Source organism: Stegodyphus dumicola, chromosome 4 (genome assembly GCF_044657685.1).
Source record: "Stegodyphus dumicola isolate Sdum_Otavi_A_Nest chromosome 4, ASM4465768v1".
NCBI classification, from domain to species: Eukaryota; Metazoa; Arthropoda; class Arachnida; order Araneae; family Eresidae; genus Stegodyphus; species Stegodyphus dumicola.
The window spans coordinates 6,248,342-6,272,618 of NC_140771.1; the positions used below are offsets into that span (position 1 = coordinate 6,248,342).

The 24,277-nt window shown below is 34.9% G+C and overlaps 1 protein-coding gene across 1 annotated transcript in view; it reads right to left on the minus strand.

Moving 5' to 3' along the window:
* The window catches only part of LOC118182376 (uncharacterized), a 347,901-nt gene that overhangs the window by 135,824 nt on the left and 187,800 nt on the right, over positions 1–24,277 (minus strand). Inside the window, exon 4 of the mRNA XM_085814501.1 lies at positions 4,160–4,318. Within this exon, the coding sequence (XP_085670627.1) occupies positions 4,160–4,318 (159 nt within the window). The remainder of the gene's footprint in view (positions 1–4,159; positions 4,319–24,277) is intronic.

The following is a 24,277-nucleotide window of genomic DNA, read 5'->3' on the forward strand; positions in this document are numbered from 1 at the left end:
TACCTGGATGACTTTTACCTGGATGACTTTCAGGGCGTGAAAAGTGACCCTCGGAGCCTTACGGGTTTAGCCTTGAAATTTCCAAGTTCATAAAAGTGTCTTCAACAAATGGTATTTTCTTGATTATAATTAAAAATGACTTTCTCATTTTGTACCTTGATTCCTTTTCTTACAGTATATATCCAACCCGAGATCGGATACATTAAAAGCTGGCAGAAATCTTGATATGTAATGTCACACTTCTATACGGAATTTTCCATCCATAAGATTCAGAGGGTTTTAAACAAACTTGTTTGAAAGATTAAATAAGAATTCTAAAGCAAACAGACAAATAAGCAATGGTTAAACTACATAACTTAATAAAAATTCCCAACATTAAATAAATATATAAAGTAAAACATTAATAAAATTCATACTAGTAATGATAAAGCAGTGAGACTTATTTATAAAAAGAAAGAATGGAGTAAATAAAAGAAAGAACCGAGTCAGATAATTAAAAACTATCATTTGTTTATAAGTGAAAAATACTCCAAAAAGTCCGATTTATATTGTTTCACACATAGAAAAATGTACCACTTACCAGCATTGCCAGCACGTGAACTGGAACAAAAACAATTAACGATATAGAATATAATCCTCTAGACTTCTTTTGTCCTTAAAGTAGGTAAAAGATAAGGTTAAAGTACACAAAGGGAATAAATGTTTAAATGAAGGTGTTCAGGTAAGATACTACAGAATAACACCAAGAGAGGTTTAATCAATGAAAGTGGACAATATTTGTTGTAAGAAAGTTAAACTGAAGGAGAAAATCGAAAGAAAACAGTAGAACGGAAGGAAGAGCTTATTTTGGGAAAAGAAGGGGAAATTGTGAGAAGCGTTTCATTAGACTATTTTACGGACATTCACACACTTTCGAGTGAACCTAAAACTTTTATCTCTTAGAATTTTAAAAGCTATCTTTTCTACCATTTATTTGCTATACAGATTTACTACCAATTTCCGTGTATTTTAAAATTCTCATAAGCCTAATTTTTTAAACATGTCTCTTTTACTTTGTAGAGACATTAGGATCTTTTGGAAGTCAGATAGATTGAAACTCCTTCGTCGGGAATCGAACTACGGACCTCTGGAATACCGGCCCAGCGTGCAAAACCACTACACCACGAAGGCATGCTAAGAAGGCACGCTGGGATGGCAGGAGAAATACCTTATAACTTCTTCTTTTGTTAAAATCAGGACTGCTCAATAATTTGTTTGCATTACTGTCAATTAATAACGTTTATAATAATGCAACAAATACACATTTCTCCAGTGATTATTAATCTTATTGTAGAAGCCTTTATTGTTTGATACATGTAGGTTTTTTTCCATTGATTTCTGTAAAACCACATATCATCTATCATCTCGATTTATTGATTTCAATTTCGTAATGATAAAATTTTACTGAACAAAATTTTAACAAGATTTCCTTAAAATAAAAGCAAAATTATTTTACTTCTGGAAAATAATACTACATAACATAAATAGAGTCCTAGCTTTCTGGTATCTCACGAGTAAATTTAATTTGAGCAAGAGATTTACTTTTTGGTTGTCACATAAACACTTCATAATTAATTCAACATGCTAAACCTTAATTTATAACGTGAATATTTTATATGCATAGATAAACATAAAAGAATGCAAATATTTTAAACGACGTTTATATAACAAATTTGCATTTACCAATTCATATATGTTAAATAAATGTAGTATTTTTGAAAATTTAATATGTAGTTAAATCTTCCTATTCCCTGATACTTTACATTTATGACAGCATCCACTGAAGTTGGCCCACCAGCGGCCGAGCGATAAAGTCGCTGAACACTGATAGTCTGGCTGCTGGGATGTTTTCGTGGTGGAAGTTGTATAAAGGTTGTATAAGCATCATTACTTTTTTTTTTACTGTAAGTGTAAATTCTGTAGCAATTTTTTACAGAATCTTTCCTTTCTATGGAAACACACACTGAAAAACTTATTATAACTGGAAGTTTTCTTTTAGCGCAAAAAGTGCATTAGTCCCAAATGAAATACTGTTTCGGAACGACGTTTTGCGTCGTTCTATGACTTTTCAGGCTGTTGCCACCAAGTGTTATCGCCTTGTATTATAGTTAAAAAAATTAAACAATGAAGATTATCCATATGGTATGTTTGTTTCTCGCACTGTGAAAAAACAACGGATGTAGAGCCATTAAAGTTTGAATAACGTAATTCTCCACCCGAACATAGGCATCTGAAAGGCCAAATTTTCAACTTATTCTATTTTGTATTTCATATTTTGTAAACGTATAATGAATTTTTGGTTAACAAGCTCAACGAGCCGTAGCGACACTGCACGGAATAAAATATTTTTATCTCCTGTGCGTCAGATTGTGTATCAGAATTTCTTAAGATAGGATGTTTTTAATTTTTTATGATTTTGCTGTTGAATCGAATTTTATGTGGTCTAAGCGCCAAGGACGTGGTATTTCACAAGTAAAGAAAACGCACAAAGCATTAATAATAAAAAGACAAAGAAATTATTGTGAAGCCATCTTATTGTAGTAAGAAAACTGAACATACATATGTTGTTTTCTTTAAAAAAAGTTTACTCTGAAATAGTTTAGTCTGAATTATTCTATTCTGAAAGTTTATTCTGAAAATAAACAGAAAAGCGTATGCGAACAGTTAAAGCTGCATAAATTCTAAACATATACTGCTATGCTACTTTTAAATTTTTTTGTAATTTTGCTGTTGAATTGTATATGGCGTACGGCGAAGAAAATGATGCTTAATAATAAAACTAGAAAGAGTAAACGGGTTAGTGGGAATGAGTTAACAACAGACTGGTAGACTGCAAGCTCACCGAAAGCGGAAAAAACCTTAAAAAAAACCTCTTGGGAGAGCATTAAAATGTAAAATCTTTCAAACGTTTTATATATATATGTAATAAATTCAGGAGCAGGAATTTTAACGATAATTCGTCAATCACCAGGATTTGGCGAATGGGTCGCCTAATCCCCAATCGCCATTTAAAAGGGGTAGTATATAAAGTATTTTCTCCCTTCTTTCCGCGTGCTTTCGTGGTGTCTTCGAGGCATGTTCGACGCGTATTCGAGAGGTCCAAATTTCGAGTCCTGGCCAGGGCACTCCATATTTTTCACGTCTCTTGCTGCAAAAAAACTAATGACTCTTCTGTATGGATCACCTAAAATTATTTGATTATTTATACATTTGTAGATTCATTAGGTTATTTAGAAGCAGGAGAGATGAAAATGAGCAACTCTCTAAGAAACCACTGACCTCTCGAATACGCGTCGAGTGTGCTCACCACTATACCACGAAGGCATGCTAAGAAGGCGAGAGAAATATTTTATCTCTTTGAAATCCGGACCATTTTCTAACCTGTATCCTCAAAATACCGAACCGCAAGAAATGCTTTTCCAGTTTCACAACAATTTTCTCCCCTCCCCGTCTGTTAACTCAAAAAATAGGTGTGAAGATTTCGAATGACACCCTTTGCACTTTCTAACAAAAATTCCATTAGCCTTTGACCCCGTTCTTTATAAAGTTATTCTGAAGGTCAGACCAACAAGCCTTTCTGGCTTTGTTATGATCTCGACTGAGATTTTTTTTATTTCCGTTATCTTTATAGGAAGGAATAAATTGATTAAAAATAAATGTAATCCTTAAATTCTTAAACTGCATTTTTATTGCTGTTTAAAGCTTAAAAGCACACTGTACCAGAAAAGAATCAACAACGAAAAGTTACGAGCAACAAAAAGATAAGAAACCTCATAGGACAAGCTGTCTGCTGTAAACTAATACAATACCATTTGGGGAAACTGCACCTGCTACTGCATACTTTAGGAGGAGGGAAGAAAACAAGGTTACAATCTCGGCCGTTTTCGGGCGGATCTGCTTGTTTAATGTAGGGCCGTGTGGGGCGGATTGGTTGTGAAAGCATTAACTAGATCTTTTTCACAGTTTTCTAGCCTTTTACATATAGGAGACTGCTTGTAATGTATAGTTGATTAATTTTTGTAGTAATGTTTCCATATTTTTTTTTTTTGCAATTAAAGCATGTTTTAAGAGATACGATATGTATAAGCTATATGAAAGGTAGTGAAAGAAGGATACGTACCACATGACCATTCGTCAGAATTATCTGGACAGTCCATTTTCGAATCACAGTTCATCCTCCTCTCAACGCAGACGTCCGAGCTGTTGCATGGAAAGTAACCTGCTGGGCATGGTGCTGGAACCAAGTGAGGATATGCCGCGTGCTGAACGCCGACACTATCTGCGAAATTATTCACACATTAGTTAAAAAAACAAGAACAAGGTTTTGAATATCTAACATATGTACTCACTTCCTAATAAATGACTATTACTTAATTATCTTTACTGAAACCTAATAGTCAAGTATTATTGGACGGTAACATCATTTTATTCTTGTATATAATGGTTTAGTTTAGGCAAGAAAGTTTTTTCTTCATCTAGCATATATTAAGCGTTCCTCAACCATTTTTATACTTTCGGACTCTTGAAATACTATTCATTTCGCAAGGAAGCCCCTAAGAAAAATTAATATACATCACTCTATATATATAATTACAAAATAATTAAAAAGAAGTATAATCATTTCTAGAATTTTCGCGCATCAAGCTGCCGAAAAAATTATAAGTAAAGACATAAATTTAGAATCAATTTTTCACAAAGACCAGCAAATTCATAATTAATAAATTTCAAATAATCCTATAAATGCAATAAAGAATATAATAAATGTTAAAACCAAAACTCTTCAAACAAGCAATAACCCCAATTCAAAAAAATCGATGATATTTAAAGAAAAGAGAGTATGATAGAAGAGGAATTCAATCAACCTTCAATGTCACTTCGTCAGGAGGAGGAACACTAAAATCAATTGAAATCTCTCTTCCACAAAAATCCTTGCTTTTCTGTCTCATGAATTAGCCGATGGATCATTTCAGTGAATTTTAACTATAATAGTTCACCAGAAACTTCTGGCCCCTCCACAAAGCAATAAAAAAGCAAAGTAAATTGAAATTAAAATTTTGAATAAAGAGAACGCCATTCAAAGCATTGAAAGCGCAGGTGAACAATAAAATATTCCAGTGAAAAACTCATATCAAATTTCTGCCTTTAAACTAAGAGCACGTAACTCGAAAAATTTAAAAGGTAAATGAAAGTATAAAACCTTGGTGAAAAGATTTATATATATATGTAAGATATAACAAAATATGATAGCTGTTTCAAAATATAATTGATGATCTCAAAATTAACATTCTAAATTTGATGATCTACCCCTAAATTCATCTCTTCTCACAGGTTCCAGAGTTTTCTATCTTACGTAACGTTTTAATGCAGATACCTCTTGTCAAATCAAATTAATTCTAAACCAAAACTCTGAACTGAAACTTTCCCACTCCTAGCCTTCTTCCTATGAAAGTACTATAACCTTTCCCTTTTTACCGCATAGCTTTCCTGCTGGCAAGACGTTTTTAAACCAAGCTGCTGCTGCTTACTTACTTAAGATGACGTTATAATTCAAACTGCAATTTATGTATTCAAATATAATTAGGAAACATCTTGTCTGGAAAAGGATGATTTGATATGCGTAGAAAAAAATAAAGATTGTGATTTTTCAAGATATATTGTGCTAAATTGCGTCATCATGCTTTCCACTCTGCCACCTTCAAGCCACTACGGTCTTCTCGGTTATCTACGCAGTAACGTAAGCTGTTGAGAGTTCCACTGCTTTCATCTACGCATTTTGAAATCATCACATATATATGTAAGATATAAACTGTGAAAGAATAATTTTAAATCAGCCGCAGTCTTTTTAATTCCTCATCTTAATTTGGCTACCTGCCCTTTCCGTTTTAAACTGTTTATAATAATTTCCTTGTACTATATTCTTCAAATTTAATCCATTTATGTAATACTGCTGGAATGCTATAAGCTCTCACCAATCAGATTAAAGAATTCTTTTACTATAAATCTTTTGTTTTGATCCAATGAAGATCTCTTATTTTGAATTTGAATGACATAATCCAAGCAGCAGACACTAATTCTGATTTGTTAATGTAGGATTACGTTCCACCATAATGGTCTGACACGAATGTAAAAATTAAGGCATTGATTGAAGTGTGCGTGAATGCTTATATCTTTGAAACTACAAATATTTCAAACGAGCGTTACGGGTTTAGTCCTGAAATTTCAAAGTTCCCTAAAATGTCATGACTAAGTGGTATTTTCTTGACTTCAATTAAAAGACTACTCTTTCATTTTGTACCTTGGGTGCTACTTTGGTAGACGGTTGCACAGATTTTGGCGATTTTTTGGCGATTTCTTTTTGACGAGCGATACGGCTTATGGTAAACCCATTGCTAGACAAGTTATTTATGGTAACCGATACTTTGTTGTCATTTTATTTAAAAAATAATGCGTTTTATTATGCATAAATTCCGTGTTTTAAATATTATTTATGACTTCTAAATAATAAAAATGAATTTAATTTTGCATTTTAATTTGAAATAAAAATTTTATTGTTTATGATATTTTATGGAATTTTATGTTGTGAGTGATGTAATGAATGACGTCACATTATTTTAAAAGTAATTGGTTTTAATATCTATAAATTTAATTTAATGTTTTAAACATTATTTATGGCTGTTAAATATTAAAACACAATTTAATTTTGCATTTTTTAAATATGATTTTATTATGAATGATTATTTAAATAATTTTAATTCTAGGCGTGATGTAATCAGCTCCCTGAATATTTGTGCATTACCGCGCCATTTTAAAATTTTATTATTCATCTCTTCGATTTCCTCAGATTTCAAAGCGAATGGATGTCTCCGTTTCGAAGATGAATGTTGTTAGTGGTAATTACCAAGAATTATTGGTATCGGCATAAAAAAATTGCCGTTTGAGACCTTATTTTGGCCAACCTGGATTTCCTAATCAAAGATTTATTTATTGTTACTAGGGTCAGAGGGAATTTATTTAAAATATTTGAAGGAAACCTCGCTAATTGCTTCTTTAATGAAGTGCGAGAAATGTGGATAACAGATGAAGATTTTTTTTTTCCTGGTGCTTATCAATATGCGTATAGTAAAATGCTTAAAAAAATGTAAGTACTTATTTTTCTTTTACTTTATTATTGTATACTTCAATTTTTAATAAAAATTTAATACATATTTTTTAAAATTTCCTGAGATATTTATTGCCACATGTTAAAATGTTTTAATGTTAAATAATTATATCCTATAAAACTTATTTTAAAGGATTTGAATTTAAGTAATTGAAACATTTTAATTCTTTTAAACGTTGGTATGATGTTTTCAATTGAATATTCAATTTAAGTAATATTTTATTCCAATTAAATGTTGGCGCAATGTTTTTATTCTATTATATGAAAGAAATAATTTAACCTTACTATAGCATTTTATATTCTTAGTAAATGTATTTATTTACATTTGTCAGCCATCTTAATAAAAACAACGTTTCATTGAAAATCTAGCAAAAATTTTCATGTGTAATGAATAAATAAGCCAGCCCCTTCTATACGGAATTTTCCGGCTATAACCCTGAGAGGGTTAAATGCATCATTAGACAGAGTCTGTCATCATTTTTCAACAAAAAAATTAATCCATTATTTTTAACGATATTTATTTTTTTAAAGTTTCGAATACTTTACTATACGTGAAATACGTAAAAACAGCATTGTTCAAGATGGCTGACGACTGTAAAAACCGCGCCAACAATTGCGCCAATGTAAATCGCCAAAAATCCGTGCAACCGTCTACCAAAGTAGCACCGTACCTTGATTCCTTTTCTTTCAATATACATCCCAACCGAAATCGGATAGATTAAAATTCAGCAAAAATTTTCATGTGTAATGAATAAATAAGCCAGCCCCTTCTATACGGAATTTTCCGGCCATAACCCTGAGAGGGTTAAATGCATCATTAGACAGAGTCTGTCATCATTTTTCAACAAAAAAATTAATCCATTATTTTTAACGATATTTATTTTTTTAAAGTTTCGAATACTTTACTATACGTGAAATACGTAAAAACAGCATTGTTCAAGATGGCTGACGACTGTAAAAACCGCGCCAACAATTGCGCCAATGTAAATCGCCAAAAATCCGTGCAACCGTCTACCAAAGTAGCACCGTACCTTGATTCCTTTTCTTTCAATATACATCCCAACCGAAATCGGATAGATTAAAATCTAGCAAAAATTTTCATGTGTAATGAATAAATAAGCCAGCCTCTTCTATACGGAATTTTCCGGCCATAACCCTGAGAGGGTTAAATGCATCATTAGACAGAGTCTGTCATCATTTTTCAACAAAAAAATTAATCCATTATTTTTAACGATATTTATTTTTTTAAAGTTTCGAATACTTTACTATACGTGAAATACGTAAAAACAGCATTGTTCAAGATGGCTGACGACTGTAAAAACCGCGCCAACAATTGCGCCAATGTAAATCGCCAAAAATCCGTGCAACCGTCTACCAAAGTAGCACCGTACCTTGATTCCTTTTCTTTCAATATACATCCCAACCGAAATCGGATAGATTAAAATCTAGCAAAAATTTTCATGTGTAATGAATAAATAAGCCAGCCTCTTCTATACGGAATTTTCCGGCCATAACCCTGAGAGGGTTAAATGCATCATTAGACAGAGTCTGTCATCATTTTTCAACAAAAAAATTAATCCATTATTTTTAACGATATTTATTTTTTTAAAGTTTCGAATACTTTACTATACGTGAAATACGTAAAAACAGCATTGTTCAAGATGGCTGACGACTGTAAAAACCGCGCCAACAATTGCGCCAATGTAAATCGCCAAAAATCCGTGCAACCGTCTACCAAAGTAGCACCGTACCTTGATTCCTTTTCTTTCAATATACATCCCAACCGAAATCGGATAGATTAAAATTCAGCAAAAATTTTCATGTGTAATGAATAAATAAGCCAGCCCCTTCTATACGGAATTTTCCGGCCATAACCCTGAGAGGGTTAAATGCATCATTAGACAGAGTCTGTCATCATTTTTCAACAAAAAAATTAATCCATTATTTTTAACGATATTTATTTTTTTAAAGTTTCGAATACTTTACTATACGTGAAATACGTAAAAACAGCATTGTTCAAGATGGCTGACGACTGTAAAAACCGCGCCAACAATTGCGCCAATGTAAATCGCCAAAAATCCGTGCAACCGTCTACCAAAGTAGCACCGTACCTTGATTCCTTTCCTTTCAATATACATCCCAACCGAAATCGGATAGATTAAAATCTAGCAAAAATTTTCATGTGTAATGAATAAATAAGCCAGCCCCTTCTATATGGAATTTTCCGGCCATAACCCTGAGAGGGTTAAATGCATCATTAGACAGAGTCTGTCATCATTTTTCAACAAAAAAATTAATCCATTATTTTTAACGATATTTATTTTTTTAAAGTTTCGAATACTTTACTATACGTGAAATACGTAAAAACAGCATTGTTCAAGATGGCTGACGACTGTAAAAACCGCGCCAACAATTGCGCCAATGTAAATCGCCAAAAATCCGTGCAACCGTCTACCAAAGTAGCACCGTACCTTGATTCCTTTTCTTTCAATATACATCCCAACCGAAATCGGATAGATTAAAATCTAGCAAAAATTTTCATGTGTAATGAATAAATAAGCCAGCCTCTTCTATACGGAATTTTCCGGCCATAACCCTGAGAGGGTTAAATGCATCATTAGACAGAGTCTGTCATCATTTTTCAACAAAAAAATTAATCCATTATTTTTAACGATATTTATTTTTTTAAAGTTTCGAATACTTTACTATACGTAAAAACAGCATTGTTCAAGATGGCTGACGACTGTAAAAACCGCGCCAACAATTGCGCCAATGTAAATCGCGAAAAATCCGTGCAACCGTCTACCAAAGTAGCACCGTACCTTGATTCCTTTTCTTTCAATATACATCCCAACCGAAATCGGATAGATTAAAATCTAGCAAAAATTTTCATGTGTAATGAATAAATAAGCCAGCCTCTTCTATACGGAATTTTCCGGCCATAACCCTGAGAGGGTTAAATGCATCATTAGACAGAGTCTGTCATCATTTTTCAACAAAAAAATTAATCCATTATTTTTAACGATATTTATTTTTTTAAAGTTTCGAATACTTTACTATACGTGAAATACGTAAAAACAGCATTGTTCAAGATGGCTGACGACTGTAAAAACCGCGCCAACAATTGCGCCAATGTAAATCGCCAAAAATCCGTGCAACCGTCTACCAAAGTAGCACCGTACCTTGATTCCTTTTCTTTCAATATACATCCCAACCGAAATCGGATAGATTAAAATCTAGCAAAAATTTTCATGTGTAATGAATAAATAAGCCAGCCTCTTCTATACGGAATTTTCCGGCCATAACACTGAGAGGGTTAAATGCATCATTAGACAGAGTCTGTCATCATTTTTCAACAAAAAATTAATCCATTATTTTTAACGATATTTATTTTTTTAAAGTTTCGAATACTTTACTATACGTGAAATACGTAAAAACAGCATTGTTCAAGATGGCTGACGACTGTAAAAACCGCGCCAACAATTGCGCCAATGTAAATCGCCAAAAATCCGTGCAACCGTCTACCAAAGTAGCACCGTACCTTGATTCCTTTTCTTTCAATATACATCCCAACCGAAATCGGATAGATTAAAATCTAGCAAAAATTTTCATGTGTAATGAATAAATAAGCCAGCCCCTTCTATACGGAATTTTCCGGCCATAACCCTGAGAGGGTTAAATGCATCATTAGACAGAGTCTGTCATCATTAGACGAACCTTGTTGGAGCCGCGTGCCCAAAACCTCTTTAATTAAATCCCGATCAGAGAGCGGTTTACCCTGTTTTGTCAGGCACAGTGAAACTTGAAAGCTGGCCGTTGTCACATGGTTTGTTTTAAAAAGATAATTGCAAAAACCAACTTTCTGGCAATTATCATTCCTCAGTTTCCCTTCAATAATTCCCTTCCGTCCAGTTTCATCAAATTCGGTAACAATCTTGTGATTGGTGTTAAAGTGCCGCTTGACACTAGATGTGCGACACACAACACTTTTCCCGCACAGAATGCATAATGCTTTCCTAATTGCGTTCAATAACTGCAAATGATTCTGTCCAGGTCCCTTGAAATGATCGTCCCCTGTCAATGTTTAAGTTTGCCTTTTACGCTGGTGTCATTTGTGAGGGTTTATTAAACAATAAAAGTTTTAAAACTCAGCGGCAGTCCGCAATAAATTTGAATTCGTCTAGCATATATTAGCTGCTTCAAATTTGGCCTTATTCTTTGCAATGTAACAATAAATATGATTGGCCCAAACATTTGAAACGTCATAAATTGAGTCGATAGATATTGTTGCGTGCGTACGGGTTCGTTACGAAATGAATGCACAAGTCCAATGAAAAATGGACAAAATTTTATTATTATTATCACAATAAAAATGCTTAAATTCCCTCAGATATTCTTTCAGTATTACAATACAATATCTCACAGTAGTTATCTTTCAAATACTAACTAACTGACTAACTGAATTGAGAGGTATTCCTCCTTTTTATAAGATTTTTAAATCGCGCGCGAGAACTTTCTGGAACTTTCTCGAAATCAAAAAGAGATATTCATTTATTTAATGTTAAATGCACATGCTCTTGTATTTTCAATTTTCCGGCTTAGCTTCCCTTTAATATTCGTCACGCGCTACACTGCACGGAGAATAAAACAATTTAATTTATATGTCTACTAACATTAGCTGTTTAAATGCCAAATCCGTAACACTAATTTTTCTATGCTGATCTATGAAAATCTTATATTTAAGCTTAAGCCCTATGCCAGTGGCATTATGCGATAAGTAAGTAAGTGAAACGTGTGTGTAAGTGGGCAAAGGAACACATTAATTGGACAGATGATCAGTGATCACAAGTTATATGGAGTGATGAAACTAAGATATCGTTATTCGGTAGTGATGGGCGAAAATATGTAATATGTAGAATAGGAGAAGAGCTACATCCTGACTGTATTCAAGCAACTGTGAAGAACCCAGTTAGTGTTATGATTTTCGTCATGCATGTCAGCAGATGGTATTGGTCGCCTTCATGTCATCGATGGGACACTGAATGCCAGAAAATACATTGACACTATTCTAGAACCAAAACTTCTACCTTCCATCAGAGATCTCTTTCCCAACAATGCTTCGTTTATTTTTCAGCAGGATTCTGCTCCTTGCCACACGGCCAAAATATCGAAAGAGTGGTTTCGTACAAAGAGTATTAAATTGTTGTCATGGCCAGGAAACAATCCTATCGAAAATTTGTGGCACCGTTTGAAAACTCTTGTCCGAATGAGGCGCCCATTAAAGAAAAGGGAACTAATTGAGGCTATAATTGTTTCCTGGCATCATGTAATAATGAAAGAAGAACTCTTGGCAGCTCAATGAAACGTCGATGTGAAGCTGTAATCAAAAATAAAGGGTACCCTACTAAGTACTGATAACACACTGCACTCATCACTATCTAATGCATATCGATAACTATTATCGTTTAACTTTTTTTGTATTGCAAATAATTGAACTTTGTGTTTTGTATTGAATTCAGTAATAAATTCTCTTTAAAATGATATATACAAGTTTGCACTTTGTGAAACGTAACGTTTTCTATAAGCATACAAAGTTCAAAAACATGAAAATTTCCAAAAGTGTCCACAATTTTGGCCACCACTGTATATATATAGTAACCCGTTAAAAACAGTGAAAATTTTAATAAAGCTCCTTGGGCATACACGACCGCGTGTGGAGCACAGTCGCGTGTAGACAATGTGTTCGGGTGGTGTTTACTGTATTTTATTTTACTTCACCAAGCTAGTGGTGTTGCGATTTATAGAAATTTAACGAGTGTAGCAGACTGTGTACCAACATAATTTACTATTAAGCAGCATAAGAGAGTACAGGTTTCAAAGGCAGGAAATTTTTATATGGTTGATGTAATTGTTAATGGAAAATTTATTATAGAATTCTGTATAAATTCATCCAATTGTTAATTCAGGAGATTTGAAAATGTTCTTCTTTAGTGCATTGATGAAATATTCTGAGACTGCATTATTGATCGATGCAGAGTTTACTGAAGATATAGATGTTTCTATTATTATGATGGGAGATTTTGATGTAGGCGTCAAACGAAATGAAAAGACATTTGATTTTACGAAATACCATTTTAATCTCAGTATGTCACCAAGTAGCTATTGAAGTATCTTTGACAATTCATTTATGGATTTAACATTGATTAGGAATATAACTGCAGGCATCTTAAATTATATACCTTATTTCTCATATCACCGACCAATATTACATAGGATCATTCTGAATGAATAAATGTAATGAATAAAAATCAAAATAAAAATTAATATATATATATATGTGTGTGTAAAATCTTTTGTATGTTTTATTTCATCTATAACATCTTCACACTTCCGTTAGTAATCCTATGCATTCAACACAAGTGGCTCTTTAAACTAAAAGAGAGGGCTTACCACCAGTGTTTTCGAACAAACTGCGACTGGAGATGACGGAAAGTGTTCCGTTGGCATGCATTCAGAAGTTAGAATAGAATTTGAAAAATTACTTATTATTTAAATAAAAAAGCTGGTATGTACACTGCATGACTTCCTTGTACGGAATATTAAATTGTATTCATTTGCATTGCACTTAAACTGATTTCCTCGAATATCGTCAAAGATAGATTAGTCATTCAATTAATTCAGTTCTCACTTCGCGGCAAGGCAAAAATACATAAACACTTAAAATAAATTCATTAAAAATTTAAAGATATAGAAAAACATAAAACATCAAATACAGTTAAAACAATTTAAAAAAAATTTACTATTAAAATTACAGCTTCTACGTGAAAACAAGCAATTCTGCCAGCAGGCAAGAGGGCAGATTTTTCGGTTCACAAAACTCAAAGTTTCCTTTTGGTAACATTCCGCAAAAAGACACTGAAGGTGCAGAAAGAATTAATTCACTATTCAGCTAAGCTTCAAATGTAAACAAATATGGCTGGTATGGTAAAAAAAAGTTAGGCTTAGCAGCACTTATACAACTTTTAAATCGTTGATATTTCAACATAAATTGCATGCAGATTAACTAAAGGCATAAAAATCTTAAACGGAAGATAAAAACAACATATTCAATAATTTTTAAATAGAAAAATGCACATTTTCCAAAATATAAGTATAAAAAAACTGAGCTCATTGAACGGAGTAACAGAGTGGACATATATACTATATATCTATATATATATACATTTGGTGCCGCCGATTGCAACCAAAAAGGGAGGTGCACAACTACATGTTATGGTAGTTCTATACACAAAATTTCAATGTTCTGAGAATACTCGTTTTTAAATTATGTGCGATACGTACATACATATGTACATATGTACGTACGTACAGACGATACGAAAACAATCTCTTTTGAATCCATTTTAAATCAGTTTTATAATTTGTTTTCGGAAAAAGAGTCCTTTATTCTGTCCTAATGTACAGATGTCACACAAAAATATCGATAAATTGCATTCGATAGAAGTCAAAATCGATATTTTCGTTGAAATGAGGTAGCCGGAATTTTTCTTGATTACAATACTTCCTTTACTTCTTACAAGGAAGTAAAAACATTTGAGATCAAAATAATTGTCAGCTGAAATTACGGTCCAGTTTCATAAAAAGAAGTGCTGGAGCCCTTTTATTTAGGGCTTCTGAGCGATCAAGTTAGCCTTAACAAAGGAATCTGCATTCCCTTATTGGGCGCCGTGGTGGACGGGGTTGGTCGAACTCAAACTTGAGAACCAGACTTGGGAATGTAGAAGTGTCTGTCTCGGGACATCACAAAAAGGTAGCATGTAACGTCAGCGATCACGTGATTTTTGGACTTCATAGATTTTTGGAATTCACATGATCTCTGGCGTCACCAAAATCTGTCTCTGAAGGTTCCATAAGCTCTAATTCGATTCTGAGTCGTCGAAATTCTAGTTGAGAAAAAAGGGCGATCTTCTGCTGAGGCTGGAGATATTTCACCTTGACTTCAGAAACTTCGTCTCGAGAAAAGAACATACCGGTGGGCTTTCTTGATTAGAAAAGTATAATTATTAAGGAATTTGAACTTCGAGTTAATATGAAGGTAGGCTGACCGTAGGTAAGGCTGACCGGTAATAATTTTCATAAAAATGTCAGTCTTGAGATAAAATATGATAGAAAACCAACATGTGCAATTTGCAAACATTGAAATCTTCAGTTAGAATGTATTATTATTATTATTATTATTATTATTATTATTATTATTATTTTGTCCTTTTAGGAAATTTAGGGGCATGCTTCGAGGACACAGATTGAGCACGCTGCTTTCAGTGAAGATTAAGCATGTTCAATAAGCATATTTTCCATCGCTTAGCATGTGGAGAAAATGATATTTTAAATTCGAGTCTTGTAAGACTCGAATTTAAAATTATAAGTGTTAAATTATGAGGCATCATATAATTAATGATAAAGTTACTGATATTATTTGGATAAACCTTTTTGATTCTTAATTTAAACATTTTTCCCTGTATAAATATTACATACACATTTATTTTTTAGAAAGTTCGAAACCTAATTTTTAAACTGAGATTCTAAAATTTAGATTATGGTATTCGAAGAATTTGCCATTAAAGTTTGAAAAGTAGAAAAATATAAAAGTCAGCAGTTTAAAAAAAGTTCAGTTTGATACAGGATTGCAGATTTTACTTTTGGTACAACAGAGCATTTAAGCTAAGCTGTTATGGTAATCCAAATAGTTACAAATTAGTTCTCCAGGAGGTAAAAATATAAAACATGAAATCTTATGTTTGAAACGAGTTGCTCAAGTTGATAAAATGGTAGAAAAGAATTTCTGTGGTTTTATTTCATCGGAAGTTAACGGTTCTTAGGGACTTGCAAACTTTTTTTCTAAGAAACCTCTTCATTATTCAAAATGTAAATGTGTATTTGTGTCGACGTATCGCTTACATGCAAGGTTTGTAACAAATATTTCCCTAATCTTTACCTTCTATTTTCACGTAACGTTAAATCCACAAACTGAATGAAATTTTCTTTGAAGAGGTTTCCTTTGAAATGTTTAATAAATAAATTTAACAGTAAGTAGAGGCACAGCGAGTAAATATTTGATAGCTGCAATTACAAAAAAAGTGTTCTGAAATTTGGTATACCTATCGCCAAGCAATAGTACCTTATCCAGGCAGTGTAATCTACACTCATGTCCATAAATTAAGGATAATGCGAAATCAGGCAAAGGAAGAGTTAGAAGCAAACAAATCCAGTACAGCACGTGTGTACATGGTTGGTATGATTGTTAATACATTGTATGTCTCCCAGACGATGCAATACAGTCCGTACAACGCCTAGGCATGCTGAGTATCAAATTATCGAAATGATCTTGGGGGATATTACACCACTCAAAAGGCAATGCTCTCCGAAGTTCCGGTAGATATGTAGGAGGAGGTTGACGGCCTGCAACTCGTCGGCAAAGCATGTCCCACACGTGCTGAACTGGATTCAAGTCCCGTGAGAGTGCTGGCCATTCCATACGGGTGATATCCTCAGATTGAAGGCATTCGCTTACGATGTTTGCACGGTGAGAACGGGCTTTGTTATCCATAAACACAAATGGTGCGCCCATGGCGCCCCGAAACAAACGTACATGTTGTTCCAGAATGACGTCCAGATAGATTTGGCTTGTCATGGTTCCAATTTGAACATGCAGGTCAGTTCTGGAAACCAGAATAATTCCACCCCAAACGAGCACTCCTGCACCACCGTAACGGTGTCGTTCAATGATGTTTTCTTGGTGATAACGGGTACCTGGAGCTCTCCATATGAATGTCCGGCGAGAACCAGACTGCAAGCTAAACCTGGACTCGTCGGAAAACATCACACAAGCCCACTGTTGCGGTGTCCACAATGCATGCTCTCTACTCCAGGCTAACCGCAGGCGACAGTGAGTTGCAGTACGTGGAATGTATCTGACAGGTCTACGAGCATATACACCAATCTGCCCTAAGCGTCTGTGCACGGTCTGCCTTGAAATTGTCGTACCAGTGACTGAAGATAGCTGCGAGACAGGTCTGAGGCTGTGCTCCGCCTGTTTCTTTTTGCAGTAACTGCCAAATACCGGTCCTCATTCGGCGTTGTAACTCTGGGGCGACCTGTGCTGTAACGTCTACTCACATTACCATCATCTTGGGATCATTGCCAAAGCCTAGATATGACACTCCGGGCAATTCCAAGTTCGTCTGATATTTCCAGCTGGGTACGCCGACATTCCAGACTGCCGATAATTCTATCACATAAAAAATCATCCAAATGCGTCCTTTGTGTCATGACCATTCGGTTATTGCACTGAAATGCTTATAAAGCGCCAGCGAACAATTTTACTTCTTTGCCTGTATTCCTTATATATCACTCTCTTACACTCTCGTCATTGTGACGTACCATCGGTGTCATCTGGTTACTTTCTGAAATTTGCATATGATTCTTGAAGATGTGTGTAGTGATTTTACAGGTGATATATTTATTTTAGAGTTCGATTTCCGCGTGACTCCGAATTATCCTTAATTTATGGACATGAGTGTAGTTTAGTTAATGCATCGTATCGTGCTCTTGAGTCTACAGATAGCTATGTTTATATTACTTTATTAGAATATTATTTCCTTATTATTCCGCACAACAAGAGATAAGGATATAGTGGTGGATAGGATTAAAAAAATATCTATTTTCACATAAAGGTTGAGCTATTTGATCTCGCCTGGTGAACAGTCCGGAAAAAAGAATTCGGAAGGTATTCAAATATATTAGCGTAAGTTCATTACATTTCCTCATTTAGTTAACATACAAAAAAAGCTTTCTGAACAAATCTTTTACTTTTATTGAATACAAATCCCTTCTTATTACGCTGCTTCTTTATAAATCGAATTCCATATTCTAATATTTTCTATCGGTATAAACTAATTACTATGCTGCTTGCATTGGCAAGCAAGTAACATGTTTGTGATACATTTACTTAACTTGTAATATATGCATTTCTCATATGCATTTCTCATTTCACTTGTATATCTATGCATTTCTCATATGAAGAACGACTTTGAAAATTTATGTAACTGGAATGATTCTGTATCTCTAAGAACATGTAACTTGCACAAAACCTTTTATCATACCTGATGTAACTCCAGAATGCAAAGTTTCCTGTTTTTGTAAAAGATAAACTTAATCAAGAACATAAATGTGACATAAAGTGGGGTAGAAAAAAGTTGGTGTTACAATTTTTTTACTTTCGTTTGTTTTATTTGAATACGGAAAAGTACTCGAAAGCTATCTGCTTAAGCGAAGGGATGTTTTCGTGGAGGACCGAACAGGCTTGTATGCATTTTACACATGGTAAAGCCACGAAAACGCTGCAGTCAGACCGTCCACTGGTATTTGAGTCCCGGACTAAACTACAAATGCTTAATGACTTTTCTGCTCTTCTTTTAGAACATAGAAAAATTTAACAAAGCATGTGGCCACCACTGATTGAAGTGCAATCTTTACAATGAATGTCCATCCTTTGATATAGATTGCCAAGGAGGCCCTGGGATATGGAAATGTTTCACAATGAATAGGGCTTTGACGGTCCTTGAGAATGACAGGTAGGGAGATTGTAGAAATGTAAGTCTATTTCCTTGTGCGTACCATCCGTGTTCTGTCGGGCTTAAATCTGACGAATATGCCTACCCCTGCAATCTCTCAATTCCTTCTCCATCAAGATAATCAGCCTCTAGTGCAATCAATGAGAACTATTATTATTGCCCATTAGGCAGAAGGCAATACCGATTTCACCCTTAAGCAAATGGTCTAAAATATCAAGAACTTCAATCTACATATTGCAATATTCATTGCTGCATTGGTAAGAAGAATGTGTAAGTTATGTTGGCCATTCAAAATAATGCCCATATATACCAAGATTTCACGCTCGTACCAAGGCCTTTCACGAATATTTTCCGGCTCATGTTTGCCTCCTCTCAGATGCAAATGCCTGGAGTCACCGTCCACAGAAAAACGAGGCTCATCAGTAAAGAGAATTCGGCTCCAGTGTGTGGTATTCCAATCACGGCGATCCCTCTACCTCTGCAGCTGAGGGTATTTTAAGCCCTGATTTAGTGGGACACAAATTATGAGTTATCTTCCATGCAGCCCTCTTTTACGCAGTCTTAAAATCAAGGTGAAACTGGATGTTAGAGTTCCTGTAGCTGCAGCGATCTCTTTTGCAATATGAGCTGATGACAGTTATCTGTAACTTTATAAGGCCTTTCTCCCGTTTTTTTAGTATGCCTTCGTTGTGTGGTGGTCTGCACGCTGAGCGCGTATTCCAGAGGTCCGTGGTTCGATTATCGGCGAAGGTATTGCTCATTTTTCAAGTCTCCTGCTTCCAAAAAATCCTAATGTCTCTACAAGGTTTAGCAATTGTTGCCAAATAATGGTCAAGAGTCTCTGATGTGGCACATTTTCGACTTTACATTTTCAACTGATTACCTTCATATGTTACCGGTTTTTTGAAGCCATTTCCAAGTTCTTGACATGACGCTTTTGGCTTTTTCTACCTTTCTTCTATTCCCTTACTACCATGCAGTTACTTGTAAGCCCTCAAATGGCTTCTCAATGACATATTCCGCCTTTTGCATACGAACGTTTTATCCAACTACTCACACAATCATTGAATTGGCCATGGTTTGAATTGAATTGGCCACGTTGCCATGGCTCGCTTTGAAATTCTTGAGTTTGTTAATCAAAAATTCGGTAAAGTTTTACAAAATATGATACTGATAATAAAGCAAATTCCAGATTTCAAATTTGGTCTTCCACATGCCCATATTCGTAGAAGGATTGCGTCATTCAAAATTCGATGACTCTAGGTACCGCTGTTTTACCGCAATGCGAGAAATAGACATACATTTATGCAGATTTTTCATTATTTAATTTCTTCAAATATAATGGGGAACTCTAACATTTGGTGGCAACAGTTTGAAAAGTGATTCGTCGTTTATAGTGATTCAACGCAAAATCGCAAAACGAAAACAATAGTCATTCAGGGACGAAGCCCCCTTGGACTAATAAAAAAATCCGAACGCTTTCAGATTTTACATTACGCCCAAAGGAGCGTTTTTTAACGTTTCGTGTGCTGATTTTATTTATTAAATATCATGTTCTTCACACTTGAACCATAAAATTCAATTCAACAGCAATCTGGCAAAATAATTTTTAAATCAGTATCTCTTTAGAATTTCTGATACACAGTCTCGCGCGTAGGAGATAAAAAATGTTGTTTTCCGTAAAGTATATTGCCATTGCGCTCTTTGAAATCGTTGAGTTTGTTAATCAAGAATTCGTTCAAGTGTTACAAAATATGAAATTGATAATAAAAAAATTCCAAATTCGGTCTTCCAGATGCCCTTATTCAGTGGAAGATTACGTTATTCAAAATTGGATGGCTCTTAGGAACAGTTGTTTTTATCACAATGCGAGAAACATTCATACATTTACGCAGATTCTTCATTATTTAATTTCTTTAAATATTACACAGGGCTCTAACAATTGGTTGCAACAATTTGAAAAGAGAGCCGACATTTATAGTGAACCAACGCAAAATGCCAAAACGAAATTAATAGTCCTTCCGGGATGATGCCCTTCAGTCTAAAAGAACAGAAATATTTATATTCTTAACTGTTATTTTTAGCAGATTTGGATAGTACACTGGTGTGCAAAAATTAAGCACGAGGCGGTTTTTTCAATATAACTTTGTACAAAAGCTTTCCAAATCAACACATTTAATACCGTAAGATCCCCAATACGTAAGGACATGAGTAATGTAAGCAACACTTACTAAAAGAGAAATCAGAGGGATAAAAAGAAGCTTTATTGAAAAAGTAACATGGAGCGATGCGACTGAAGGCCGAAACATCCCTGTGATGGGTGTCCAGCAAGAAACATCCGGTCTTTAATAGGGGATAGGATCTCCTCTGACTGCTAGGCAGGTTTCACAGCGCCTGCCCATGCTGAGAATGAGAGTGTCAATGAGTTGTTGAGGCATTGCTGCCCATTCGTCTTGCAGCGCCAATCGAAGCTCCGGAATCGTTACTGGTGGTAAGGTACGAGCTGCCAAGCGTCTGCCTAGAAAATCCCATACATGCTCGATGTGATTGAGATCCGGGGATCGTGCCGGCCAATCCATATATTCAATATCCTCACTCTCTAAGAGCTGTTCGGCAGCTACTGTGCGATGACATGGTGCATTGTCGTCCATGAAAAGGAACTGCGGACCCATAGCGCCTCTAAAAAGACGCACATATGGAAGAAGAATCTCGTTACAATAACGGGTCCCCTTGACTGAACCTGCGTCGAAGATGTGAAACCAAGCATGATGCCTCCCCAAACGAGAACACCGCCACCTCCATACCTGTCCCTTTCAATGATGTTCGAGGGATGATTGCGGCTTCCCCGCACTCTCCAGATGAGTATGCGATGAGAATCGCTACTCAGACTGAATCTGCTCTCATCTGTAAAGAGTACTCGTCCCCATTCATTGTCTCTCCAATTCCGGTGTTCCCGGCATCACAGAGAACGCCTTCTCCGATGGGCAGGCGTTAGAGGTACACACCGTACAGGGCGTCGTGCAAACAGACCACCACCGTGCAGTCTTCTGACCATGGTAAAACGCGATATCGGTCGTCCAGTCGCCTGTGTCGTGTGTCTAGCGATTTCTCCCGCTGTCTGCCGCCTGTTTCTTCTGGCCTGTAAGGCAATATACCGGTCATCTGCGGGTGTGATTCCTCGTGAACGACCACTACTAAACCCCCGAATAGCTGTTCCTGTAGTTTGAAATTGTCTCCAAAGTCGTGAAACGATGCTATGAGCAATTCCGAACTCTGCAGCCACACTTGTCACACTGCGGCCTTCGTCCAACTTCCCAATGATTCGACCTCGGGTAAAAGCATCCAGATGTCGTCTAACAGATTGATTATTCGCCATTTCTCGCTGAGGCAGCAACTCGGTGTGATTTTAACTGCTATACGGCGTACAATCACTTTGCCAGAAATACTGATCTTACACCGACAACATGCTTTATACTACTCAGACACTCCCCCATTACGTCTACCTGCATATATGCGCATGTGCTAACGTACATCACCTTACTTAATCTCCTGATTGGTCTTTCTGTCCGCTCTGCCTCTTCGTTCAGCTGATATGCTAATTTTTTGACTTCGTCCTTAATTTTTGCACACCAGTGTATTTGCGCTTAAATGTTATCTTCTGTTGAATGATTATACCTAAAAACAGGAAACGTCTTTTAAATCTTATAGATTTCCTGAATGCATCTTTTTACTATGCTAGACATGGTACATTTACAAGTAAAAACAATATTCAGCAAATTCAAAAAATGCTCATTTTGGTTTATATAATGAAAGGTATTAAAAATCCCTTAATGGAGTTTCAGAATCTTTACTCATTTTTTGTTGAAATAGAGTTGTCAGAAATGACATAATTCTACCAATCTATTTTTAAAAAATCCCTCTTCCCTGAAGGTAAAGAAATTTTCTTTCTGATTTGTACTCTTTTGATAAATTATCTTTGTTTTGATTACTTTCCTAACATATATCATTAAAACGCTTAGACAAATTAAGAAAAAGTAATAACGTAAATGTGTATTACGGGGAAAAAAAGGTTTCAGCTGAATGTTTTCGTCGCCTTCTTATCTGTCTGTTATTTTTTTCCAAAAAAGAAATAAGAGTTTATGACAAGGTTCTTAAGCTAATACCATACTGTAACATTTTATTTTCCTCCGGTATTGATATTTTAAGATATTCTTTAAACTAGAAAAATATCTTGCATCTTGTTTCAATTGAAGTTTAAATTAACGTTTTTAATCCAGAATTTAAATTTCATTAAATACTATACAAATTAGTAAGCAAATAAATAATAGAAAATGCCTGATATTTATAAAAGAGTACAAATTTTAAATTATTTGAGGATAATAAAATTAAGTCAAATATCAATCTTTAAATTGCAGATTTGAGAGCACTAGAATTAGTAGAAAAAGAGATATGTAAAATAGCTGTTAAAAACCAGTTTTATTTATCATGATTACTTAAAAAATGAAAAACAAATATGTTTTATGAAAGATTCAAACGCATTGAAAACATTACTTCCTACCTCGCAGCTTACAAATAAATACATAAAAGCTTACACCTCCCTATCTGAATTTTTTAGAGCTATTAATTGTTAGGAAAAGAAAAAGAGAAACGCTTTCTTAAAGTTGCCTCTATTTTCATATAACGCTAGTTTACCAAAATATTTAACTGTAACAAAAGAAATGTTAAGCCTAACAATTTATGGTCTGCTTGTAGAAACATTAGATATCTGGCAAGATGAAAAATGAGCAATCGCCTTCGCAGGGAATCGAACCACGGACCTCTGGAATACCGGCCCAGCGTGCAGAACTACTACAACACGAAGACACGCTGGGAAGGCATGAGAAATACCTTATATACTCCCCTTTTAAAGGGCGACTGGGGTTTTTAGGGGACCCTATCGCCAAATCCTGGGTGAGGAGAATCATCATCCAACACCCTTTTAGTTCGGGCGCCATTGTAGAAACATTAGGATTTTTTTGGAGGCCGGAGAGATGAAAAATTAACAATCGCCTTCGCCGGGAGTCGAACCACGGACCTCTGGAATACCGGCCCAGCGTGCATAACCACTACACCACGAAGGTACGCTAAGAAGGAGGGAGAAATACCTTATATGCTCTGCAAAGCAGATATAATTTGCCTTGAAGATATTTTAATAAATTAAATAAAGCCTCAATGAATTTCGTACGTTTAAGAAGCTGCTTTTTTTTTTTTTTTTTTTTTTTTTTTCCTTTTTTTTCTTTTTTTTAGGGTCAGAAAACGGTAACTCTAGAAAAGCATTTTTGACTTACTTACTTGATTTGCTTTAGAAAAATGTTCATGTTTTTCATGCTATATTTTCTAGTCTATTATTCAAAAATGGTAGTCAATTTCTCGATTATAGCTATTTACAAGCTAGTAATATACCTCT